Here is a 25,418-nt window from a genome sequence, read left to right as displayed (position 1 = left end):
CATACTCTTGTTGATCCAATTTTCATTGTGATATGGGAATTAATTAGTTCGATCGATTTATCTAATTTATTTTCAATTGAAATAATACTTATATCGTAAACCTATCGGTTGGGTTCACTTGTAGAGCTAAACTATTGAGAGTTGGATGTCATCATCGAAATTAATTCTCTTGCTGCATTTAGAGTCATGTTGACTAGAGCTTCTTCGCTAGCAGCATCGACCATCTTCATATATAAGGGAAGCGACCCTTCGTAGAAGTATTGGAGAAACATTTGCTCGATTAATCCTTGTTGAGGATAACTTGCCCAAAACTTTTTAAATATCTCCTAGTTGTCATAAAGCAACTCTCCATCTTTTTGTTTAATCCTTAGGATGTTTCTTCTCAATTCACTCGCCTTTGCTGTTTGGAAAAATTTGTTAAGAAATATTCAATTTAAGTCAGTCCACGTATTGATGGAATTTGGAGATAAGTAAAATAACCACCATTTAGCTAAACCAGATAAAGAAAAAGGGAAAGCTCGTAATTTAATTTGGTATTCGGATACTCCTTATGGTTTCATGCTGGAACAGATTATATGGAACTTTGTAAGATGCTTGTTTGGATTCTCACTAGGAATTCCGTGGAAAGTAGGAAGAAGATGAATAAGCCCAATTTTAAGTTAAAACGGAGTTTCACCTTGAGGGAATGTGATGTAGAGAAGTTGTTGAACCGCATGAGCTGAGGCTAACTCCCGGATCGTTGGATCGACCATCGGTTCTGGTGCTTTTGGTACAAAATCGGTGTTAGGCACGACTTCGAGTGTTGGTCCTTATGGAATGAAATATTATTCGACGCTTGATGATAGTTCTTGTGTGGAATGTGTCGGTTTTTCGTGGTAGGTGGCGTCAATTGATTTTTTGAGATTTGATTATTCTTATTGTCGTATTCTTTTTACTCGAAGCGTTTGTTTGTGATTCTTCTAGCTCGTGCTTTGATTTTTTGATCAAATTCTTCTAGTGTACATGGGTTTTACCAGGTCATAAATAAAAAACAAACGAGATCAATAACTTTTTTGAAATCCCCATCAAAGGCGCCAATTTAACAAACATCGTTTTACTGTCAAATAAATTACTTAATCTCAAAATAAAATAAAATAGTAATAATGAGAATAAGGGTCAATCAACAGGGATTGTATAAATGTTGGTTAGTGACCAAAATGTAAGTTTTAAAAGTTTAGTAGATAAAGTATAAAATTAGGAAAAGTTTAGGACCATAGTGGTAATTTTCCCAAAAATATTTTTTATTACATAATAGATAATTTACTCTTAAGAGTGGGGTTTTATTGAAATCACATTCTTGATATGGAATTTATGTTGAAAACTAGAAATGATTAAAGTCTAGTAAGAAATCGGTAAATTGGATCGAATAAAAATTTTAGAAAAAATTGAAGGATAATAAATTAGGGTTAAAATATTATTTTAACATATTAAAATGATGGAAAATAATGTGGAGCATTGGATTTGAGAATTTATTTCTATGTTCAATTTGGACCGTTGGATGAAAAATGACAAGATTGAATTTTTTGGAAATGGCACGAGCAAAGTTGTAAAGGGAAAAATATTTTGTCCACATTTGACTTTGGAAGATGATAAGGTTTATGTGGCTTGGTATTAAGGTAAATATCAAGTTTCATTAATGGCAAAATGAACATTTCTCACTAAATGAATATTTTATTCATTTAAGCTTAAATAAAGGTTAAATTAACATGAAATTACATGAAAAATTCATGAAACTTAGGAAATTTTTCAGCTCCATTTCGTGCTCCCCATGAACAAGGTAAGAGAAATTTTATTTTTCATTTTTGAGAAATTTCCTTTGGATTTTGGATTATGCCGTGAAATAGAAAATTGTTCTATTTGAAAAACGTTATCATTTGGTACCAATATCGCATGCTAATATTGATTGTGTTGAATTATTCCAATTTTTAAGGTTTGTTTTCATATTAGGGTTTATGGTATCGATGAAGGATTTTGATTTTTTGAGGTTGTAGAATCATATACAAGCATGATTAATGATTAAAATCACTTGTACATGGCTATATAAGCCTCTGTTGAATTCGGCCAAACCCTAACTTTAGGGGAACGATGTAATTTGATGAAATTAAGTTAGGGGTTTGATTCTAGAGGTTTTGAAATGTTGAATAGAGGTTGGTTTCATACTTGAATCAAGTGAAAATAATGAGAAATATACCCCTAAAGCATTCAGCCTTGAAGAAATAAGTTGGGAAAATTGTAGAAAAATTCTGATGGGTTAGAAATGATATTTGGAAGGTTCTACAAGCCTTAGAAAAAAAACTTTTAGGCCAATGTGTAATTTTTCAAAAGTTGAGGGACCTATTCAATAATTTTGAAAAGTTATGGGTTGAATGTATAATTACTCAATAATTGATTTACACTGCTGGAAATTACTGTTTGAGGACTTAAATTGAAGTTAGAATGTGAAAGTTAGCCATTTTGGAAATTTGGCAAAATTTAAGTACAAAATGGAAAATATTGGAAAAATTAGTGACTTAAGAGGTAAATATGGCATTGTTGAGGTATTGGGCTAGAAATTAAATGTTGAGAATTTATTGGGCTTATTTGGGATTGAATTGAAGAATTTATGACAATGGCCCATTATAAATAAAAAGGAAAAGTTAAGATGAAAATGAAAAGAATTCGAAAATAATAGTATTATTATTTTGTAAAAATATTATTAAGGATATTATCATTGTATTTTATCTAAGTATATATGATTTTGGATGCTTGTGTAGATAGTGATCAAATTCGTGATAAAAGTAAACCAAAAGGCAAGGAAAAAGTTCAAGAATAGTTGAACTTCGTTAGTAAGGAATAATAGTGAGGCATACCAGGTGAGTGCATTTATTATGTGCTTATATGATATGAGGACGACTTGCGATGAGTCAACCTCCAATGTTTTTATAAAAACATGTTTTACCGTATTTTGAAATATTTTCATAAAATTTATGAAAATGATTTTTACGAATGATTTTAGGGTATGAACTGCCCTAAAACGAATGGATGTTTTTCATACAAATTATTATTTATTGATGGTTTGGAATAAATGTTTAACCTGCGATTTGGATTTTAAAGCCTATTGTATGCACATGGAGAGTCATAGGTGCAATAATAATACCATAAATAAGGTGGTATTGTATTAGTAATTTGTGTATTGTAGCACTATGTATGTAATTGGCATACTTGGTGCGAGATGGATATCTATCGTTTTTTTTAGAAAATGCATTATTACATTTTCGTAAGAGTACTTGGTGTACTTGGAGTAGTACTTTGTGTATTATGGCACTTTGTGTGCAAGGATGGTAGTCGTACGGGATTACTATTCCGAAAATGGTTAGTATCACGCTATTGTGTACCTTGCATTATCAGTTGTCATACATGGGGCTGTGAATAGATATTTTGGAATATATTGAATGATAAGTATGCTAGACATATGAAATATTGTTTCACATGTTATTTGATGGAAAATTTGCTAATCAAATCAGTTTTATGCGTTAATGTATTTTATACGATTAAACTCGTATTTTCATCTTTTATGAAGTACTTTTGTTTTAATATGCCTCATTTATTATATTATGCATCACTAAGTGAATACTTAGCGTGTGATGATTTTCACGCATAGGTAATAGTGTACGGTCAGAGTGAGGAGTGCAACTGACATTGTAAATCAAGGTTGTCTCATCAGTAACTGTGTGACATCTTTAGATGTTTACTTTTGATATTACTAGTTGGCATGTATTAGTTATATGATGATGTTCTGGTATGTATTTGACATATGGATTGTAGCATTATATTATGTTTGACTTAAACTAGTTTATATATATATATATATATATATGTATGTATGTATTTGTAGAACGTTTTATAAACTATATTATTAAATCATTTATTTAAAGAAACAAAATTTTATTGGTTTTCAAGTACGAAAATGTTTTAAAAGTCGTGTGACATTTTTGACTCGTGTACGGGGATGTATACGGGAAATGGGTGTTACAGGGACTAAGAAAACTGTTGATGAAGGCTTTGATTTTGATCTAGGGGAAAATTAAAAGTAAAAATGGGGGAGTTGTGATTGACAATAATAAAAATAATTAATTGAAAGAAAAGAAATTTAAAGAAAGGAAATTTAGATGAAAAACCATTATAATGAAAATAGCCTTAGGTTTTGCATTGCCTCAATTCCATCGATCCTTGAATAAGTATTTTTGCTTTGGATTAATGTCGGTTACAATCTACAAGGCCCAATCCTTATAACTTGTTTTTCTTTCAAGTAAACTGATTATCTAAAATCAATCTTTGGATCTCAATCCTTATATGGGCTAACCACGACTATCGTTGCTAGCACCAACTTTGTTTAAAGTTTTGGAAAAACCTAACTCAGGTTATGTTGTCTCAATGAGAAGCGAATTCAATCTCAATTTCCCTTAACGAGCCGCCGCTAAGTGTCTTCACAGGAAGTCAAATGTGCTACAAGTCAATCCTTTCTCCCAACTTTAAATCGAAATAACAATCAAGACAACGAGCTCTTTTTGAAATGAAAACATTTTGATTTTAAAAGGATGGTCGATTGCTAATCCTTAATTCTAGAAAATTGAGAATATGACCCAAAAGGTATTAGGTGCTTATAAATTATCACGATCGGAATTGAGTCATCGCTTCAGCCTTTGGCTTATTAAAAACTTAGCTAAACATATAAAAGAAAACAAAATTAGAGAAAAGAAGAACTTTATAAAACCAAAGAAAGAAAAGAACAAGTTAATTCGAGATATGTTTTCAGTCTTACCCCGATGGGGTATTTATAATCTTTTTAAAACCCTAAAATGTCATTCAAAATAATAAAAGATAATTCTTGAATTTGTTTCGAACGAAATCCTAAGAACAAAAAGATAATTCCTTCCTAATTTAAATTCGAATTGAAGCTGATCCGCTCGTCCGCCCTTCCAGAATGCTGACTAGACCTTCTAGATGCTACTGACTGGACACCACGTCGTATGTTGTCATGCCCACTAAGTCAACCTTGATTCCAGAATAAAAATTGCAGAATTGCGTCATTTTAGTACTGTTTCTAGAATCCAACGTCCTACACAGAAAATGAATAGAAACCCCTAAATCAACAACATAAACCGACCCCAAAAAATAATTAACAACAAAATAATAACTATATAAATCACTTATCAGCTTCATACCAGCAAATCATCCCTATCGATCACAATCCTACACCTGTTATATGCACTTTTAATGGTAAACCGCCGCTTAGCATTCCACTTCCAACCTAAAATATCTGGGTTTTGACTAGATAATGGAGTTCTGGTTGCTGTATTCATCCGGAGGATCGTTTACCTTATCTTGGTACATATACATTCCATTTTCTTAATTGTCGGTAAGTATTATTATTGGAATAATGGTCATATAAATCTTTCAATTTTACAAGCTTTGAACTCTCAAATTTTAAGTTAATCTCAAATCAAATTATCTTTTGATTTAAAGAAATTAATCAAAACAAACACCCTTCTTGATGATTAAAATAAGTATTTAGTCATCCAAATGATTTTTCGATTATTAGACTAAAAAAAAATCTAATTCGTGAATTCGATGATGTACATATCTCCTATGAAAGGAAATCGATATTTTTTATAGTACTAAGGTCCCAAATTTTAGTTTACATAAATTTAGATTAAAAAGATCGATCCCTAATAAAGGAGATCAACCCATAGTTTTGAATGTATTCAAGTTTAGTCCTTAAATCATATCTTGATTGATTGATGTTCTAGTTGGTTCGAGGTAGTTTTGATTAAATATGCGTTTAATTATGTGATTACTCAATTAAATGATTCTTTTGAAAAATCTTTCAAAGTCTAGCTATAAATTTATAATTTTATTCCTAAAGGTTCAATATTTAATTGGTGATCTTTTAAAATATGACCGATTTTATTCTTTTAATACTATTCTAAAATGATTATTTAATTTTTTTATGAATAGTCTAGGTAATTAAAATATAATATTTGTTTATAATTTTTTTAGTCATTAACAAAACATATATACCCACAAATACATCTCCTTCAACCCTAGATATCTAGAGAGAATAACAGTCTTCTTAACCTTTAAGACCATTTGATGGGTTCGATGATTATATAAATTTAAATATTTTGTTACTAGTTTATTTTTATACGATGTTAAATTAGAAATTAAATTTCCTTAAAGATATTATGGTAACTAACTAATATGACATTTCCTATTCGATTGAATGTCCGAGTTTATTTTTATACGATGTTAACTTTGGAGGGGAGGGAAGGAAAACCCAAGTATTTTCCTAGATCTGAGACTTCAACAAAACCGAAGATAGAGCTTATACATGAACGTAAACAAAGGGAGATACTCTTTGGAGAAAAACATAGTGGTCTTGGCAATACTCACTTTTAATCCCGAAGCTGAACAAAAATTGTTAAGAACATCATGAATAAGATACAATTGATCAATCGAAACCCTTGCAAACAAGATCATATCATCTGCCAAAAAAAAAAAAAAACTTTGAGCAAGACATTCCATGCACAAGATAAAAAGATACGGTAAAATCGGATCGCCTTGACGAATACCTCTGGAGGGTATGAAGGAATCCGACATCGACCTTTTTCAAAGAATTTGCATCGAAATTGAAGACATACATTGCATTATAAGAGTACGGAGAGCATCAGGAATACCAATATCTTGGAGAGTATCATCAATGAAGCTCCATTCAAGCCAATCATACGCCTTCTCCATATCGATTTTAATGGTCATCCACGCGTAGATCCCAGGTTTCCTTCTCATGGAATGAATGATATCCTGAGCAATGATAATATTATCAGTGATATTTTTTCCCGGAACAAAGCTCGCTTGTTTCTCAGAGATCCATATAAAAAAGAAACGGTTTCAGCCTAGTTACGATAATCTTGGTGACCAATTATAAGTTATTGTACATAGGTTAATCGGACAAAACATGATTAATTTAATTGATTGAATATTTATTAACATCCTAATAATATTTTAATTCTAATTTTAATTTGGGTCTAATATAACTACTGAATGTTGATTTTAATATCTATTTTAATATAACTATTGAATATTTAAATAATTAGAAAGTTTGTGCTTTTTTCTATTTATAGAAAAATTTATTTTCACAATTACGTGCCATATTTTGGATTCATAAAAATTGGTATGTTGTACTAAATTGAGAAATAACATATATAACCTATATATTACCGGGTTGGTCAGGATTAATCAAAGCGAAATCTTGACAATCGGAAGGACAAAAGAAAAAGTTGATTAAGTTTAATATTATAAATTAATTCAAATACTATTTCAATTGAAAATTATTAATTTATTTTTCTTTTTAAGTATAATAAATATTTTTATAAGGCTCTTTTATATTTTCATGTTTTAAAGGATAAATAAAAATATTAAAATTTGATAATTTATTTTCACAAAATTTTTATCACTTTAAGTATATTAATTCGACAATTTATTTTAATAATTAAAATTATTTACATAGTATATTTACTTTTTAATAAATTTATCAATACTAATAATTAAAATCTTAACTAACTTTGATGTCAAAATCAACTCTAGACTGTAACTAACAAATCTATCCCTGTTTTTAAATATAATAAATATTTTTATAAGATTTTTTTTTGTCTCTAAATACTTTTATAAATCTCTAAATAAAATGATAAAAACTCATTATTTGAGTTCAAACACATGACCAAAATTTATATACACATACCTTTTATCACATTAAAGCGATAACTTTTTTCTTCTTCCGATTTTAACAGATTCTGATCTGACCAAATATGATTAGGGTGAATTTTTAAAAATCGAAGTTGCAGTGATTGAGTGATCTTTTGTTAAATTTTTTTAGGTCAAGTCAAAATCAGATTCACAGTTGAAACTCGTTGTGAAATATTTAATACAATATATTTCTATTTTTTATAATATATTTAAGAGTTTTTAAATTAATTCTTTTTGGGTCATAAAGGATAATTAAGTTTTTTTTTGGGTTAAAAAATAGAGATTAGATTGTGCTTCTACTATGTAGAGTCATGTTAGATTAAAGTAAGTTTTTCTGGATTAGAGTAGAGCCACCAAAAATATGTCTCACCCGTTATTATTCCCTGTTATAAATTTAATTTTCACATATGGAATTATTTATATTTATATTTAAAATATGTAATTTTAAGTGTCTGTTTTGTTTTGATATCACTACATTATTTCAATTCAAAAATATATATATATATATCTACAATTTTATAATACTAACTAAATTTTAGTCACATTAAAATTTTTAAAATTATTTTAAATAAATTTAATTCAATTAAAAAAATAAGTATCATTATGTGAGTCTAACGAGAGAATAGAAATAAAGAATTACAGGAAACAGAGTTTTACATCGGATCAAACAAGGAGAAGCAATACAAACCCTAGTTAGATATTTTACAGCAGTAAAATCACACTACATTCCATCAATAAATAACCCCTAAATCGAGGGGCAATATAATAAGTAAAATCAATCTGAGGAGTATACCGAACCCAAAAAACCGAGGGGCAAGTCGCACTATCTCTCCTCCTCCCAAATATTGTTTCATTCCTCCGTTTTTGCAGTGTTTTTTCTCCGTCTATAAAAGAAGGGTTTGCTATGGCTGATTCCAATATCTCCGCTGTAGTGACAGCTATGAATCACTCTTCCATTAGCCCCAACAAATCACATCGTCCCATGAGGACCGATTCTCCGCCCTGGACTGAAATCGTCCGACAGGAATCCGACTTGATCGCCGGTAGTCCATTAACGCATTCGTCCTCTTCGTCACCGCCACCGTCCAAGGTTGTGACGGAACCGCATGTCGCGACGGAGGAAGAGGAGGAAAGCGACGAGAATGCGGATACCGGGCTTAATGACAATGTCGGTAATAGGCCCGCTTGGAATAAAGCTTCTAAGGGCTCTACTGAGTTTGGGGCCGTCATGGGGGCCCACACGTGGCCTGCTTTGTCTGAGTCGGCTAGGTTTCCTTCCAAATCCTCTTCAGATTCACCCCGAGGTTCATTCGATGGATCATCAGCTTCTCCTTCCAAGGTATCTGTTTCTCAGGTTTGTTTTCCTAAAGTATATGTCCAGCTTTATTGATTTCAATTTAATAGTTACCGTTTCAGGTATTTTATTGCCAGTTGTTAAAATAATTTAAATTAATCGTTGGGCAGGCAAGATATTAAATATTAAAAATCTGTATTGGCAAAAAATGCAAGGAATCTGGAATTCTTAATTCAGCTGTAGCGTTTATATGAATTATGTTTCATGTGATGGAATCTGTATAATGGACGTTATGTATGAATAGAGGAAGTATTTGGATATTCACTTGCTTAAATTTATACATGATGTAATTTTTTCAAGGCTGTTTGTCTTGAATGTTTTTCTATGTTTACCAAATTGCAGGGTAGAGAAAGTGTGTCTTCATCGTTAACTCCACAGAAGCCAGTTAGTAACAGAGCAAATGCAAATTCAAATTTGGCTCAGAACCATTTCGGTCCTGGACACCAGAGGCCAATGAGACGTAATAGTGATAACTCAGCATCAAATGGTGGTCTCTCACAGCCCCCATCTCAAGGTCATGGAGTTGGATCATTCATTAATAATGCTTCTTCTAGGGATCACACACAGCAAGGTGGATTCGTACCACAGTCTCAAACTGGTGGTAATGATCACCCACACCCACGTAATTCTTTTAGATATCGTAATGGTGGTTTCCATCCACGAGGAGATGGTTCTCACCATCAGAACTTTGGAGGAAGGCGAAATCAAGATCATGGAAATCATGAGTGGAATGGCCGCAATTTTAATAGCAGGGGTGGTCACATGCAACCAAGAGTTGCTCCGAGGTTAATGAGGCATCCACCTCCTCCTCCACCGCATGGTACTATACCATTTATTGCTCATACTCCTATGCGGCCTTTTGGCACCCCAATGGGGTATTCTGGTAATCTTTACTTTCAATATTGTTATTGCTTTTCTGGGTTAAGGATGACTGGATGAGTGACATTCTGTGCTTGCCCCTAATCTGTCTACCTCTTTTCAGAATTGACATCTCTTTATGTAGTCCCGGCTCCACCTCCTGAGTCATTTAGAGGCATGCCATTTGTTGCACCAATAGCCCCGGTGTTTTTCCCTGCTCCAGAGTCTCAAGACAGTCAGTTGCATACTAGAATAATGAATCAAATAGATTATTATTTTAGGTAATGCATTATTTTGCATAATGACTTTGGTCTACTTGGTTAGTTAAGTTGCCATTTCATGCTATTTCAGTTTATCCAGAAAACTAACTGCTTGTTTCTATATTGCAGTAATGAAAATCTAATTAAGGATACCTACTTGAGGCAACACATGGATGAGCAAGGCTGGGTTTCTATTAGATTAATAGCCGGCTTCAAAAAGGTACCATTTTTAAGGTTTTGGATATAATTTTGTGTTTTAATGTTTCTCTGTTTAGAGCTTTTTCATGATTATACATTTGCATTATTCAAGTTCATAACGTTTATGCTTGTCGTGGGATTCATCTGGTATTCTATCACCACAAGTTTATGTGGTTATCATTAAAAACAAACCTATTCTAATTGATGATTTTGAAAAACTAAAAAAATATGTTCATAAATTTATTTGGTTGTAATAGAAAATACATTTTGGTTGCACCCCCCATTCCTTATAGCACAGATGTGAATGAGATATTTCCTATGGGTTTAATACACTGTGAAATAGGATCTGCCAACTATGCATTTTAAAATTTTGAAGGTGGTGGAAACCTGTGGAATTTTGCTATGTTTCAGGTTTTGTTGAATTCTATCTTAAAATGCATATATTTAACTATTATTTGTGAGAAACGTTATTGATAGTGGTATTTTTTGGCGATATAATTCAAGGACAGAAACTCATCTTAATGCAATTGTCTGTACTTTTTTGACAGGAATTTCTATACAATTTTAAATAATCAACTCATGTTTTATTTTGTTTTTTGTCATTGTTGTAACTGCTAGCTTGATCTTTTCATTTGGTTTTTATTGTTCTTGTGATATTATGTTGTCGTTTTCTTGTGGTCATAAAGAAAACTTCCAATAAATTTATTTTCAGTTACTAAATCATGTTGGGTAAGTTCTTGTGCAAGGGTCGGTGCTATTTTCTTGCAACTTGCAGTCTAGATTTATTTCTATATTTCAAGACTTACAACTGCTTTATTTAAGTTGCAAAACTATATTTTGGCATGTGAGGTTTCCGTCACTAACTATTCATATACATCCATGCTGAAGAAATTAATATTTTTCATACTATCATTTTGTTTGTATATCTATAGATTAGCTTAGCATGCATTCAATGCATGTTCATTCTATCAGTGGATTAATATTTGTATGTTCTATATGGATATCCCCTACTGACATACAAACACACCTACGCATGAGACTCTGGTTGAAGTAGTTTAATTTACAAGTCTCTCTCTGTATTACTTATGTTGAGATACATTGTAGTACTTCCATTTGCTTTTTCTCCAACTTGTTCAAGTGGCATGGTATATGTTTTTCTTTTTTAATTACTATTTTTGAATGAAGAGCTTATTTTACAACCGACACAGGTTGAGGAGAAAATCATGCATATTAACCAACATAATTAAAAGATTATTTTGCATATTTTGGAGATATACTAGCTTGATCTTTAAAGTGTGTTCTCATACTTATAAATCATAAGCTTGTTTTGCATGCATACAAAATAGCACACGCTTCACTCAGAGTGCTTTTTTAGCACTTTGTGCCTCAGACAATGTAAGGTGTTTCAAGTGTCTAGTGTGCGTATTACAACCCTCGACAACATTGGTTCAGAAGCTTAGCTGTTGAGCTTTTAGTATGATTTTCATCACCCAAAGCAATTCTTCTTAAAGCTTGTTGTGCAAAGGTAACATTTTCTATGGCTTCTTCTTTTCAGATTTCACAGTTGACGGATAATCTTCAACTTATAACCGATGCTCTGCAAAGCTCAGCAGTCGTGGAAGTTCAGGTACATTCTACATGGAAAATCATGGATGAATGTTTTAATCATTAATGAAATGTGTGTTCTTATCAATTATGAAGACATGCATGCGTCTTATATTGTTGATGCTTAATTGATGGTTTTCTTAGAACATGGGACTAAACTGATGTGTTTTCTTTTGCTTTTACATTATAGGATAATAAAGTAAGGAAACGGATCGATTGGATGCGATGGATATTGCCATCTTTTGTTCAGTTCCATAACAGGACTGGTCAGGGTGCGCCGGTGGCTAGTGTTGAAAATCTTTCAATGGAACAGAGAACTGCTAACCATACTGAGGGAACAACTGTTGGTGCTCTAGGTGATCCGGCAAGTGATTCAAATTAAGCAAACTGTGCTGATGTACATATCTTCTTGCAAAAGTTCCTGGAAGATTGAGGAAAGAATGATTTTGACACCATGGGTACAGCAAGTTGGGGGAAACTGTACGAGAAGACAAGAAAATATTGAAACTTGAGATAGTAGAACAAAACCATCTAGGCCTATCGAATTGTTTTTTTTTAATATCTATGGGGATGTTGGATTTTGCATTACTATTTTTTATTGGTGTTTAAATATGGGGAATTTTGTTTTTCGTTTCGAAAGACGAAAAAATTTTGCCATTAAAATCACTTCCTCCTATGCAAGTTTATATTCTTTTCAACCCAAAATTTCTTGTATTTTGTGTTTTACCCATATATAGATTCCATCTTATCTGATCCTCCTTAAAATTTTAAGCCATTTTAACACCAACATGTTAAAAATCCCCACACAATTTTCATTAACTTCAGTGTTTTCATCATTGAATCTTAGATCACTTTTTCTATTGAATCGTTCATCCCTGTTTCGACAATCCCTTTCACCCTATAGTGGATGGATGGTTCAACCCTCCTTAAAATTGAAATCTAGTGTTGTTATTATTCTCATTTTCACTTTTACACGCCATTTGTCCTTTGGCCTACACAGATAATCGAAGGGATGACGATGGTGGTTGATCTTGACAGTAGTAGATGAGAATTAAGGATTTTAGGTATTCTTTAAATAATGATTTTAAGATTTCTAAAAATATTCAAGGAAATTAAAAATTTAACGCATGTATGAATTAGATAATTTTTTTACAAATATTATTAAAAGTCGATGCATAAAAAAGAACCTGAATTCAGGAACCAATAACTGAATTTTACTGCGAATCAAACTAGGAAAGCAAGTGAAAAACCCTAGTTAGATTTTTTTACAGCAGAGAAAAAAATATATATACTTTATTATTAAATTGACGAAAGCAACCCCATAATGGGGCAAAACTCCCACGTTAATGCAAATGGAGGGCAATTCCAACATTACTTTGGGAATTAAACATTCCCATTTACATTAACGGGGAAGTTTTGCCCCCATAATGGAGGGCAATATATTAATATACATAACAAGCCAAAAATGAAAAACCTCAGCAGTTAGGCAAGGACCTGGAGGAAATATATTGAATACAAAAAGTAAAAACATTTTAAAAAGAAAAAAGTGAGAAAGAAAATAAAAACAAAATAGAGAGAGAAGCAGAGGTTACAGCGCCTACATCGCTGCTCTTCTTCTTCTTCTTCTTCTTTATTTTTAATCTTCGTCTCTCTTCACCGATCGGATTTTTGAATCCCTAATTTTTATTTTTGGAAAAATCCTAAATTTTTTGATTTTCGGAGCCTCTAATACTTTAACTCTTAAGTCTTTCTCGTCACGAATTTTGTTTGATTTTTTAATCAAAATTGTTCTTCTTCTTCTTTTTTCCCAGTGATTTTCTTCGTCGATCAACTCGTCGATAGAGAGAAAAAGGAAATCGCAAATTCTGTTAAAATCGGGTTTGTTATGTCTGCAAATATTAATACTGCTAATTTCAATACCTCCACTGCAGTGACAGCTGTTAATCACTCTCCCAGCAGCCCTAACCAATCAAATAGTACCGAGAAGGTGGCTTCTTCGCCTTGGACTGAAATGCTCGGTGGAGAAAACGATCTGATCGCGGGTATTCCAATAACGCCTTTGTCCTCTTTGTCATTGCCGCCACCAACGGCCTTGACTGAGCCACTTGTTGCGACGGTGGACGAAGATGAAGGCGTCGGGAGTGATAGTTCTGGGCCTAATGGCAATGCCGGTATGAAGCCCGCTTGGAACAAACCTTCTAGCGATGCCAAGGCTGGGACCGTTATGGGGACCAACAAGTGGCCTGCTTTATCTAAGTCCGCTAAGGGTCCTTCCAAATCCTCTTCAGATTCACCCCGAGCTTCACAGGATGGATCATCGTCTTCACCTTCCGGTGTTCCCGTTTCCCAGGTTTTTTCCCTAAAATTTAAGCCCTTCTTTATTAGTTTCAGTTTCATCCTTACCATTTCAAGTATTTTATTGGCAGAAGGTAAAATAGCTGAAATTAACTGTTTTAACGGAAGATAGTTTATTATCTGTTCGGTAAACAAGATATTAAATGTTAAAATCTGAATCGGCAAAAACTGCAGGGAATCTTGAATTCTTAACCCAGCTGTAGGGTTTATTTCAATTATATTTCATTTGATGGATCTGTTAAATGGACGTTTTATGAATATAGAATTATTTAGGGATTTACTTGTTAAGTTTTATATGATGTAATTTTTGTATTTGGAGGGTACTTATACCTATGGTTTTGCTATGTTTACTAAATTGTAGGGGAGTGGAAATTTGTCTCCATCAACGATTTCTCAGAAATCAGTCATCAACATTGCAAACCCAAATTCGAATTCGACTCCAAACCATACTACTCCCGCACAGCAGAAGTCAATGAAACGTAATAGTAATATCTCTGCAGACGGTGGTCTCTCACAGCCTCTGCCTCAAGGTCCTGTTGTTGAATCACCTGTTAATAGCCCCTCTTCTTGGGACCACATACAGAGAAGTGGATTTGCATCACAGTCTCATTCTGATGATAATGATCATCCACACCCACGGAATTCATACAGACATCGTAATGGTGGTCCGCATCCACGAGGGGATGGTTCTCACCATCAGAATTTTGGAGGCAGACGCAATCAAGATCATGGAAATCATGAGTGGCATGGTCGAAACCTCAATAAAAGAGATGGCCATCTGCAGCCAAGGGGCGCTCCTAGGGTAATGAGGCATACGCCACCCCCTCTGGTGCCTAATAGTATACCTTTTATTGCTCATACTCCTTTGCGGCCTTTTGGCACCCCGATGGGGTATCCTGGTGGTAAGTTGTACTTTCACTATTGTTGTTGCTTTTTGGGGTTAAGGATGAGTGGCATTCGAAGTCTATCCATAATCTCTCTACCTCCTTTCAGAAATGCCATCTCTATATATGGTCCCAGCTGTTCCTCCAGATTCACTTGGAGCTTTATCATTTGTTGCACCAATGCCCCCAGTGTTTTTCCCAGCTCCACAGCTTCATGACAGTCAGTTGCATGCTAGTATAGTGAATCAGATAGATTATTATTTCAGGTAATGCTTTGTTTGCTTGATGCCTAGGTCAACTTAGTTAATCCTGTGTCCATATCTTGGTATTTGAGGTTATCCAAAAAACTAACTGCATGTTTCTTTGTTGCAGTAATGAAAATCTAATTAAGGACACGTACTTGAGGCAGAACATGGATGATCAGGGCTGGGTTCCTATTCAATTAATAGCTGGCTTCAAAAAGGTGAGTTTATTTGAGAATTTGAAGCTAGCTTCATATGTCTGATTGTGAATTTATGTGCTTTGAGACAGTTCTTGTGTAAGTTTATAACACTTGCCTACTGGACTTATCATTAAAAGAGGAGCTTTTCCTGAAACAAAAAGCAATGGAGAGAGAGATATTTCCTTTGGGTTTAATACTCCTTGAAATAGTAAAGCGTCAGCTTTTTGTTTTGAAAAAGTTGCAAAACTATGGAAGGAAACTTCTGGAATTTGCATTGTCCCCGGTTTTGTTGGTTTTTTCTAGAAACTAAAGTTCGAGAAACTGTCAATTATGGATTTTTAAGCTATTTTTCTATTTCCCAGAAAATAAATTAAAATCCCTAGCTTGGTTTAAAAAAGCGCGCATCAGGCGCGCTTGATGCGTGATGCGGTCGTTGCGATGGTCAAAGCGCATCTGGCAGCCTGCTGTGGTAGGGGTACATAATGCGGTCTGATGCGATCCGATGCGGCCGATGCGGGCCGATGCGTGCCGATGCGTTTAGTAAAAGTTTTTTTGGGCGTTTAGTAAAATCTTGGCCGCCACAGTCCCGGTCAAGGTTTACCCTGACAAGAAAAGCAACGTTGCACTAAGTGTGGTCGCCGTTAAAAACTTGGCCGCCTACCGAGATGATGGAGCTGACTCGTACAGCTTCTGTGTCATGGGTTTCTTTTGATCATTCGACATGATGAAAAGCCCTGATCGTACAATGAAAGAGATCGACAAAAGAAGGGCAAAACGGAGTGTAAGATGATGAAAGAGGGATGTTGAGGTGAAAAAGAGAGCTGTGAGGGTGGCGTTATAAGGAGGGAGGTGAAGTGTATATTTAATACACCTTTATCATACGTGTGTACCGTATTATCTAGAAAGGTGTAATGTTGTAATTGAGTATGGAGTATTGTGCGCGTGTTTGGTTGAGCAGCTTTGCATGGATGTTAGTTGATGAGGATGTGACGCATGCCTCGAACTCTTGGGCGGGCTTAGTAACGGATCTTTTTCTGTTTGATAATGGGCATGCGTTTCGATGCACTACTATATTGAAATAGTTCTTCGCATTAATTCAACCATATGGATTCACACTATAGTTCAAATTAAATTTTGATCTCTTAATTTAGTTATTTTAAGATGAAGAAGATTTGGTGTTTCTTGATGATGATCTTACATGGGATGCGGTGGGTAGAGTTTCCGGGGCTAATGAGTACAGTCATTTCACTAGAGGATCAAGAAGAGGAGGTGATGATGGGGTCGGCCCATCAAGAAATGATAAAGGAAAAATACTCGCTCTTGTTGATGAAGATGAGATGGAGGAAGACATTGGAGTGACTGATGATGATGAGGGAGATGGAGACGTGCTCGGGTTTGATGATGGGATCTTGGAGACATTTAGTTTGTGACTAGAGAAAGTTTGGAGAACTTAGTGGGGGAAAGGGAAGTGGGGGCTATTGTTGATTTGTCTTTTGGTTGTTTTGATTTTCTTACGCGTACTTGTCTATTTTTTTGTGAAAAATTTGCGAGCGCATCACGCATTACGCATCGGCTTCGGAGAACTAAACGCATCAGAGTGCATCCCGCATTTTAAAACCAAGATCCCTAGAATTAAGAAACCTAGTCTTCACTTTCACGTTTGCTACTAGTTGATATTTTTCATGAATGTTACTTGATGCTTTTAGCATAAGCACATTCCTGCTCACTAATGAAAACTATTTGAAACTTTACAATGCATTTGGTTTGACTTCTTTTGTGAGAGATGTTATTGGTAGTTTCATTGTTTGGTTAGATAATTCCAATGGACAGGAACTCGTCTAAATGCAATTGTCTATACAATTTAAATATCCTTTTCGTGTTTTATTGTGTGTTAATAATATTTCCTATAATTTCTGTTATTGCTGGCTCAATCTTTTATATTTGGTCTTGAATGTCCTCATTCTATCATGTTTTTCTTTTCTCGTGGTCATTAGAGTGAACATACTTCCAATAAATTTACATTCGGTTATTAGATCACGTTGATTAAGCCCGTCTGTTAGGATTAGTGTTATTTTCGAGCAGCTTGTGTTCTAGATGTACCTTCAAATTTTTGTACTTATAACCTTTTGTTTACGTGTCAAAACTATACTTTGGCATGTAAGGCATCTATCATTAATTATTTTTGTGCCCAATGCTGAAGGAATGCTATTTCTCGGGCTATCATTTTGTTGATATATTTGTTGATTATATTAGCATTGCTATCAGTGCATGTTCTTAGCATTAGTTGATTAATATCTATGTTGCTATACCCTGCTGTTATACACAAGTACACCCCCACCCATTTGATCCTGGTTGAACTTGTTTACTCCTTTTAGAGATATTTAACCTTTAAGCATTTGTCTTTATTACTTATGGTGAGGTACATTGGAATTCTTCCATTTTCCTTTTCTCCAATTTCTTGTTTGTATATGTTATAAGTTCTTTTTTTTATTTATTATTGTTAACATTGAGCTGGATCAAAGCCCAAATCGCAATGAGTTTATGCTTTTAGTTTTTGTTTAATTTTTTTTGATAGAATAGTTTTTGTTTAATAATTTGGAGATATTAATAAATAGTATATACTTAACTTGATTATTTACTTTCGTATGTATCTGCCTGAGATATTTGATGTTCTAATTTTCCTATATAAAATTTTGGCTTTTCTTTTTGGGAACTTATCCCTCTTCATCATTCCGTGATGATTCTCTTAAAATTAATGCTATAAGATTCTTATATAGGGGTGTAAATGAACATAATATTTGGTGAACTGTTCGTGAACCATTCATATAACGTTCGTTTGTTAAGCTAAATAAACGAACATGAATAAAAAAATTTATGTTCATTTAATAAACAAACGAACATGAACAAAAAATTTATGTTCATTTAATAAACAAACAAACACGAACAGAGGTGTGTTCGATTCGTTTATGTTCATGAATAAACTCGTTCATTTATGTTCATGAACAAACTCGTTTACCCAATTCTCCTTTTCCTTTTATTTTTTACATTTTAAATATTGGTGAAGATAAGGATTAAATAGAACACATGATAAAAATTGCATTTTAAACTATGAATTTTAAGGAGTTTAAGCATCAGTGGCATAATTTTATCATTTTTCTTTAGCTTGCAAATGAAGTTAAAAATTGAATATATAAACGAACGATAAACAAACACTAAAACAACGCTAAACGAACACTAATTGAATGCTAAACGAACTTGTTCATGAACACATTCGTGAACAGATAAACGAACACATTCGCGAACATTAAACGAACGCTAAACGAACATGTTTATGAACACGCTCGCGAACATTAAACGAACATGTTTATGAACACGTTCGTGAACATAAAAATGAACATGTTCGTGACCATTAAATGAAAATGTTCATGAACAATAAATAAACGAACATGAACACGATATTGAAAATTTAAACGAACACGAACCAAACATGAACACGATATTGAAAATTTAAACGAACACGAACCAAACATGAACACCTTCAAAAATAAATAAACGAACACAAACATAACCTTGTTCGTTCAAGCTCTATTCATTTACACCCCTATTCTTATATCACAAAACCACTGTAAAGGGCCCCACCCTCTCCTATATAGGAGCTATCCCAACTTAGATATGAATATTCTCATTTCTAAGGCTTTCCTAATCTTACTACACATCCTTCTTAATATGTGTTTTAGTCTACACTTCTCTTTTGCGTACACATTGCTTTTCGTTAACCAACATTCTGTATCATATAGAAAAATTGGAGCTGTAGCCTCCTTTTGCACTTTTCACTTTTAAGTAACTCAACCTTGGTCTTATGAGTAACATTTCCACTAGCCTCTCTACATTCAAAATTATTACCCTATTTATTTAAAGCACTCTTCTACTAACATTTCCTTTATCCTTATATTTTGAAAGGTACACATCGTTTGATTGGTTTTGTTCTGTGCAATCTACACCCTGAGCTCTAGCATTTGTCTAAAAGACTTTGATTTTAAATTAATCCCTTCTGTTTCTTAGCCAATACCATATCATCTGCAGGTATCATACACAAAAGTATCCATCTTGAATTTCTTTCGTTATCTTACGCTGATCCTTGATGCAACCATATTGTAATCAGCATTTCATATTTCAATCAACCATGAGTTCTTATCTTCATAATTACTCCTTCATACATACCTCGGTACACTAACATATTTAACTGTGTTCTTGTTCAAAACATATCAAAGTATGTCTCTAAGTTCTCTGTCATAAATATCCTCTAAATAACAAGTTCTTATGTTTGTCATCACTGCATGTGTATCCTGTCATACGTACATATTTGAGAGGGATTTTGTTCTTGTCCAATGCCCATGAAAATCTCTCTCATTAGTTTTCTCCAAGTAGATAAAAATCAATGTAGTTTGCATGAAATCAAACAAAATTTTCACAATATTAGCTTGTTATCGTGACTGTTACTTTTTTTTTCATATTAGGGACTCATAAGTTTATTGGAATGCTTATATAACATTTTAACCTTTTGCCAAAGGCCTGTGACGTTCTGTATACAAGACAGATGTTCTTCAACATAATGCACCAACTGGTTTTCCTCGTGTCTTTCCAGCTTAAATAGTTAGCATCACTTTCTAGAGACAACAGTCTTGTATATAGTAGTGATCGACTGTCCTTGTTTCTTTCCAGGTCAGTTAGTGAATGAGCATTGCTTCTAGGCATTGTGCCTCAAATAACGAAAGCTCCTCAAACCCCTTTATGCAAGATACTTTTGATTAGGTGCACATTTGGTGCATCTACACATGCTTTTTTGTAAGGATATAACCATAAAAAAAATGTCTGCTTGATTGAAGTTCTCCCTGCTAGTAAGAATGGGGATAATACCAAACTCTTCAACATTTGAGTATACAACAGAAATGGGGCAAGGAGAAAATCATGCTTATTGACCAACATAATTAAAAGATAATTTTGCATGTTTTGTTGATATACTGGATCAATCTTTAGAGTTTATTATCATAATTATAGATCGTATGCTTATTTTACCCTCGTACAAAAGAGCACACACTTCACTTAGAAAAGTGCTTCTTTCGCACTTTTTGCCTCAGGCAATATAAGGGTTCTGGAGTGCGTCTTATGCTCTTGACCAATGGTTCAGAAACTTAGCTGTTGGATAAGCTTGTAGTATGATTTTGCTTCTCTGAAAGCATATATTTTAAAGCTTGCTTTGCAAAGAATATTTTTTATGCTTCCCCTTTTCAGGTTTCACTATTGACAGATAATATTCAGCTAATAACGGATGCTCTGCAAAGTTCAACAGTTGTGGAAGTGCAGGTACTTTCTATATTGATAATCCTGGTATATACATGTTTTTGATCAGTAATGAAATCTGGTCATATTGACCATAAGACATGCATGCGTCTTATTGTTGAATGCTTAATTAATGGTTTTGTTAGAACATATATCTAGACTGATGTGGTATCTTAATCACTTCCACATTTTAGGGTGACAGAGTAAGGAAGCGGAATGATTGGATGCGATGGATAATGCCACCTTCTGTTCAATTCCCTGCCATATCTGGTCAGGATATGCTGGTGGCTCCTGTTCAGAATATTTCACTGGAACAGAGAAATGCGAACCAGAGTGGCGCAAAGAGCCAAGAAGATTCTAATGCTGGTGGACTATCAGGTAGACCATTATTCGGGGACTTCAATAATCAGCCACAGCAATTCAACAGTGAGGGAACTGCCATAGGTGTTCAAAGTGGTCCGGCAAATAATTGAAAATAAGCAAAATGTGCCGACGTTTGTTGTTCCTTGCTAGAGTTCCTGGAATAATAGAGTAGAGAATGATTTTGACACCATGGGGTCATCATTTTGCCTTTGTTGACGATATTCGTGTTGCCTAATTGCGATGAACTACAGTTTCTCGTACGGAAAATTAGAGAAAAACTTTACAAGAACAGGAAAACACCTTTTGGAAAAGCGGGAAAAAGTGAGCCTAGAGACTTGATGATGCTTATCAAATTGTTTTCTTTTGGTTTCTATGTTGGATTTTCGTTTTACTATTTGGTATTGCTGGTGTTGGTGTTAAAATCTGGGGGATTTTCATTTTCCTATCCAAAATAAAAGAAACATTTGGGGGTGGTTTAGATAAGCCTTGGTTTGCCAGGGCGAATGAAAAAGAATAAAAACTTGGATGGGAAGGAACTACTTTTAATGCATCTGCATAATTGTGGCGCGCGATGGGTTGTGTGCAAGTTGAATATCCTCTGCTGCTGGCTCTGCAGCAGTACTAATACTGCTATTCATGCCTACATATGCTTTTTCTTTTTTCCCTTTCCTTTCGAGGCGTACGCCCTCTACCAAGAATTGCACTTTAAATTATATATATATGTACTTATTTACATTACTATTATTATATCTGCTACTTGCTTTTGCTTCATAAAGTTTGTCCTCCGTTTGTTGGACAAACCTTCCAAAACAACCATCTCGCATCTGGGTCTTCTCTTGTGTGTGGCTTAATGTTTTGGAGCTTGTGGTGCTTTGACTGGCTGTAGAATACTATTGTTTTTTTATTATACACACATATATATATATTCTCTTTTTTTTACCTTATTCAATTGCTTAAATTATTCATAATCTTTCCAAACTTTTAAAATGGAGGTTATCGTGAAACTAAATGCGTTTCACTCATAGCCTGCAAAGATGAAATAATAACGGTATTAATGGAGTTGAAAATGATTTGTATTCCTTTGTTTTTGAATTTCGATGAGAATAAATAGGGCATTAATTCACCTTTGGTCATATACATATTTTTCTGGCCAAACACCCTAAGATCAGATTAGACTGGCTAGAATAACCTAATGTATCGATAAACTTTCTCAATTCTCTTTGGGAACTCAAATTTGGAAATTAGTAGACCAGTCTCCAATAGAATCAGACTCCACACCATCGGAATCTAACATTTAAGTGCTTGAATCGTGGTAGATTCTATGTTATCTATTAGTTTAACACTGTTGTGGTTGCGGTTTGATATTAAAAGAACTTTCCAATCAAAATTTTTATGTCCAAAAAAGTTTTTTTTTTAATTTTTTATAACAAAATCGTTGAACAAAGGGGAAATAAACAAATCGCGTAAAAACAATGAAGTTTACGGAACATAATCTTTTTCAACGAGTCCATTGTCGTCCAGTGGTTAGGATATCTGGCTTTCACCCAGGAGACCCGGGTTCAATTCCCGGCAATGGAATTTGTTTATTTATTTTATCCCCTCCCATCGCTTGTTGGCTGCTGCTGACTTTTCTCACTTGGTTATTGCAGCAGTTGACAGCTGCTTCCCCTAGTCTTGTTATAGTCACGTTGTCTAATATTTTACAATTGAGTTTTATCGTAAACTTGAGAAATGGGTTGTTTTTCAGTCAAAATCTCAGCTACTTTCACCACTACCTTACGTTTTTATAGTCAGATAATTTGTTGAATTCTTCTAATATAACTCCTACATACCGTAAGGAACTTCATCGGAAATGACCATTAAAAGTCTGGTTTAAAAGGTTTTCAAGTTTAAGGTTGACCCATAAAGAGTGAGTAATTACATTTTTTCCTTGAACCTCTGAGCTTTCGCAGATAATGAATGGGATGTGAATATTTTTTTTTCATCCAATTGTTTTCCAATAAAGTTTGATGATTATGTTTTGAAACATATTTCCATAAGAAAAACAAATGCATAATTATACTGAAAGGGCATGGAGAATAGGAAGGAGAAGAAGGGTTCAAATCCCCAAGAGAAGTTTAGAGACTGCAAGTGGGAGGGCATTTTATCCTACGAATAAAACAGGTGTCCATACCTCTTAGAGAATCTCCGCCGATGATGATGATGAAGAATCAAATCTTATTTGTTATTCAACACTTGGTGGAAATATGGGAATTCATTACGTATCACACCCCACTTATGAGCAGGAAGTTAAGATTAAGAGTAAACTATAAGTTTAGTATCTAATTATTACTATATTGTTCGAGACTCGGGAAAGGACTTATTATTGTGTGGCAAGATGACTATAATAATCTTACTGGTGTTTCAGATTTGAGGCCATTAATTACCGACGCTAATAAACACAATGTGAGACGGTGCATAAACATTTCGGTAACTAGTATGGCCAATACTGCTGGTAATTGGAAGTGGCCGATGTTTGAAATCTGTTGCCTATGCATGTGCTCCTGAGGTTGGCTGCTACTAAACTAAAGGTCCATGCCAAGGTGGAGCGGAGGATACTTTTGGTTGGGCGAGGTGTGATGCCTTACGGTTTACTATTAAAACGACGTATGAGGTTCAAACAGATTCTAACAATGTTGTGAAAGACCCAGTTTGGAAAGCAATAAATAAGTACAAGGCCAAGGGGCCTCAACGTTTGAAGAGTTTTCTTTGGTTGGTCTGCTGGGGTAAAATAATGACTAATGCTGAGCGTGTTAAACGTCATTTTATAGACAATGATAACTGTCCGTTATGTACAGATCCAATGGAAGATATTTTTTTTTTGTTTAGAAAAAAATTAGGTTAGGGATGACCCCAATTCAGGTTCAAGGCATATCTAAGACTCAATTGAGATTTACATAGGAATTTACAAATTGTCCACCCAGAGTGACGGTGGTAGGATTCAAACCTAACATCACAAGCTCAAATTCTTGAGTCTCAACCACTTGTACCGACACTTATCGGTAATCCAATGGAAGATGTTGATCATGTGCATCGTAAATGTTAGGCTGTTTTCCCAATTTGGGTGCTTTTGATTAAAGATGATAAATGTGATGAATTTATGTCATTGTATATTAGGAATTGGATTCGAATCAATCCGGTGAACATGGAGTATTGTAAAAATTGGGATATCTTGTTTGATTCGATATTATGAAATATTTGGCTCTATCGGAATTCCATTGTTTTCGATAATCCTTTGGAGGACAACATTGAAACTATTGAGAGGAGTAGGAGGCTTCAAATTTTGACCTGAAGGGCCATTGAACGAGGGAACATAACTCACGCAAGACAAAGTACTGGAACGACCATGAGAGCTGCAAGTTGGAGCCCTCTACTGGAGTTGTGGGTTAAAGTTATCACAGGAGGATCAAGAAAGGAGAGTACTGGCATGGTTTCGTGCGGGGTGCTATTCAGGTTCACGAGAGAGTATGGATGATGAGTTTTAAGAAATTTTTTAGTGTTACTCAGTTTTGGAAGCGGAGCTGGGAGTTTACGTTGGTCTCCACTGCGCCTGGAATACGAGTATGAGAAGAGTGATTGTCGAGATCTGTGATCATCCTTCGAGGAGTAGGTCGTTAACTATTGTGGACTATATATATTTATGGTTTAATTAATCGTCATTGGAAGGTCCGATTCCAGCATGTGTTGCGATAAGGGAATAGTGTTGCTGACAGGTTAGCGAGAAGTGCGGGACCTGATATAGTTGAAACTCAAATGCCTTGTTCTCCCCTTGCTGAGATATCATTAACGTGTTGCATGAGGATATTGGTTAGAACTTGGTGTTGAAGTTGGTTTTTTTGTGGGAAGCTTGCTGTGCTTGGCTTTGTTTGAATATTTTTGTTTTGATTAGTCTTGTTTTA

The 25,418-nt window shown here is 34.2% G+C and overlaps 2 protein-coding genes and 1 non-coding gene across 3 annotated transcripts; all 3 read left to right on the top strand.

Moving 5' to 3' along the window:
* The first annotated feature begins 8,620 nt into the window (after positions 1-8,620).
* On the top strand, positions 8,621-12,715 carry LOC120121610 (la-related protein 1C-like). Its single transcript, XM_039140931.1, has 6 exons — positions 8,621-9,175; positions 9,518-10,058; positions 10,158-10,314; positions 10,423-10,513; positions 12,047-12,118; positions 12,287-12,715. The coding sequence occupies exons 1-6, from the start codon at positions 8,726-8,728 to the stop codon at positions 12,476-12,478; spliced, it is 1,503 nt and encodes a 500-aa protein (XP_038996862.1). The 5' UTR covers positions 8,621-8,725; the 3' UTR covers positions 12,479-12,715.
* A 910-nt stretch (positions 12,716-13,625) lies between these two features.
* Positions 13,626-21,769, top strand: LOC120121609 (la-related protein 1C-like). The gene is made up of 6 exons (XM_039140930.1): positions 13,626-14,446; positions 14,813-15,353; positions 15,445-15,601; positions 15,708-15,798; positions 21,070-21,141; positions 21,312-21,769. The coding sequence occupies exons 1-6, from the start codon at positions 13,982-13,984 to the stop codon at positions 21,588-21,590; spliced, it is 1,605 nt and encodes a 534-aa protein (XP_038996861.1). The 5' UTR covers positions 13,626-13,981; the 3' UTR covers positions 21,591-21,769.
* Positions 21,770-22,986: 1,217 nt separating this feature from the next.
* TRNAE-UUC lies at positions 22,987-23,058 on the top strand. The gene has a single exon. It is a non-coding gene; the product is annotated as a tRNA-Glu (tRNA).
* Positions 23,059-25,418: the final 2,360 nt, after the last annotated feature.

Source organism: Hibiscus syriacus, unplaced genomic scaffold, assembly GCF_006381635.1.
Source record: "Hibiscus syriacus cultivar Baekdansim isolate YM2019G1 unplaced genomic scaffold, ASM638163v2 tig00110377_pilon, whole genome shotgun sequence".
NCBI classification, from domain to species: Eukaryota; Viridiplantae; Streptophyta; class Magnoliopsida; order Malvales; family Malvaceae; genus Hibiscus; species Hibiscus syriacus.
This window is presented reverse-complemented; position numbering and strand designations above follow the sequence as displayed.

Coding starts and splice junctions, on each gene's coding strand:
- LOC120121610 (XM_039140931.1), top strand. CDS start 8,726: ATGGCTGATTCCAATATCTCCGCTGTAGTGACAGCTATGAATCACTCT. Junction 9,176..9,517: donor CCAAGGTATCTGTTTCTCAG/GTTTGTTTTCCT, acceptor ACCAAATTGCAG/GGTAGAGAAAGTGTGTCTTC. Junction 10,514..12,046: donor TAATAGCCGGCTTCAAAAAG/GTACCATTTTTA, acceptor TCTTCTTTTCAG/ATTTCACAGTTGACGGATAA.
- LOC120121609 (XM_039140930.1), top strand. CDS start 13,982: ATGTCTGCAAATATTAATACTGCTAATTTCAATACCTCCACTGCAGTG. Junction 15,799..21,069: donor TAATAGCTGGCTTCAAAAAG/GTGAGTTTATTT, acceptor TCCCCTTTTCAG/GTTTCACTATTGACAGATAA. Junction 21,142..21,311: donor CAACAGTTGTGGAAGTGCAG/GTACTTTCTATA, acceptor TCCACATTTTAG/GGTGACAGAGTAAGGAAGCG.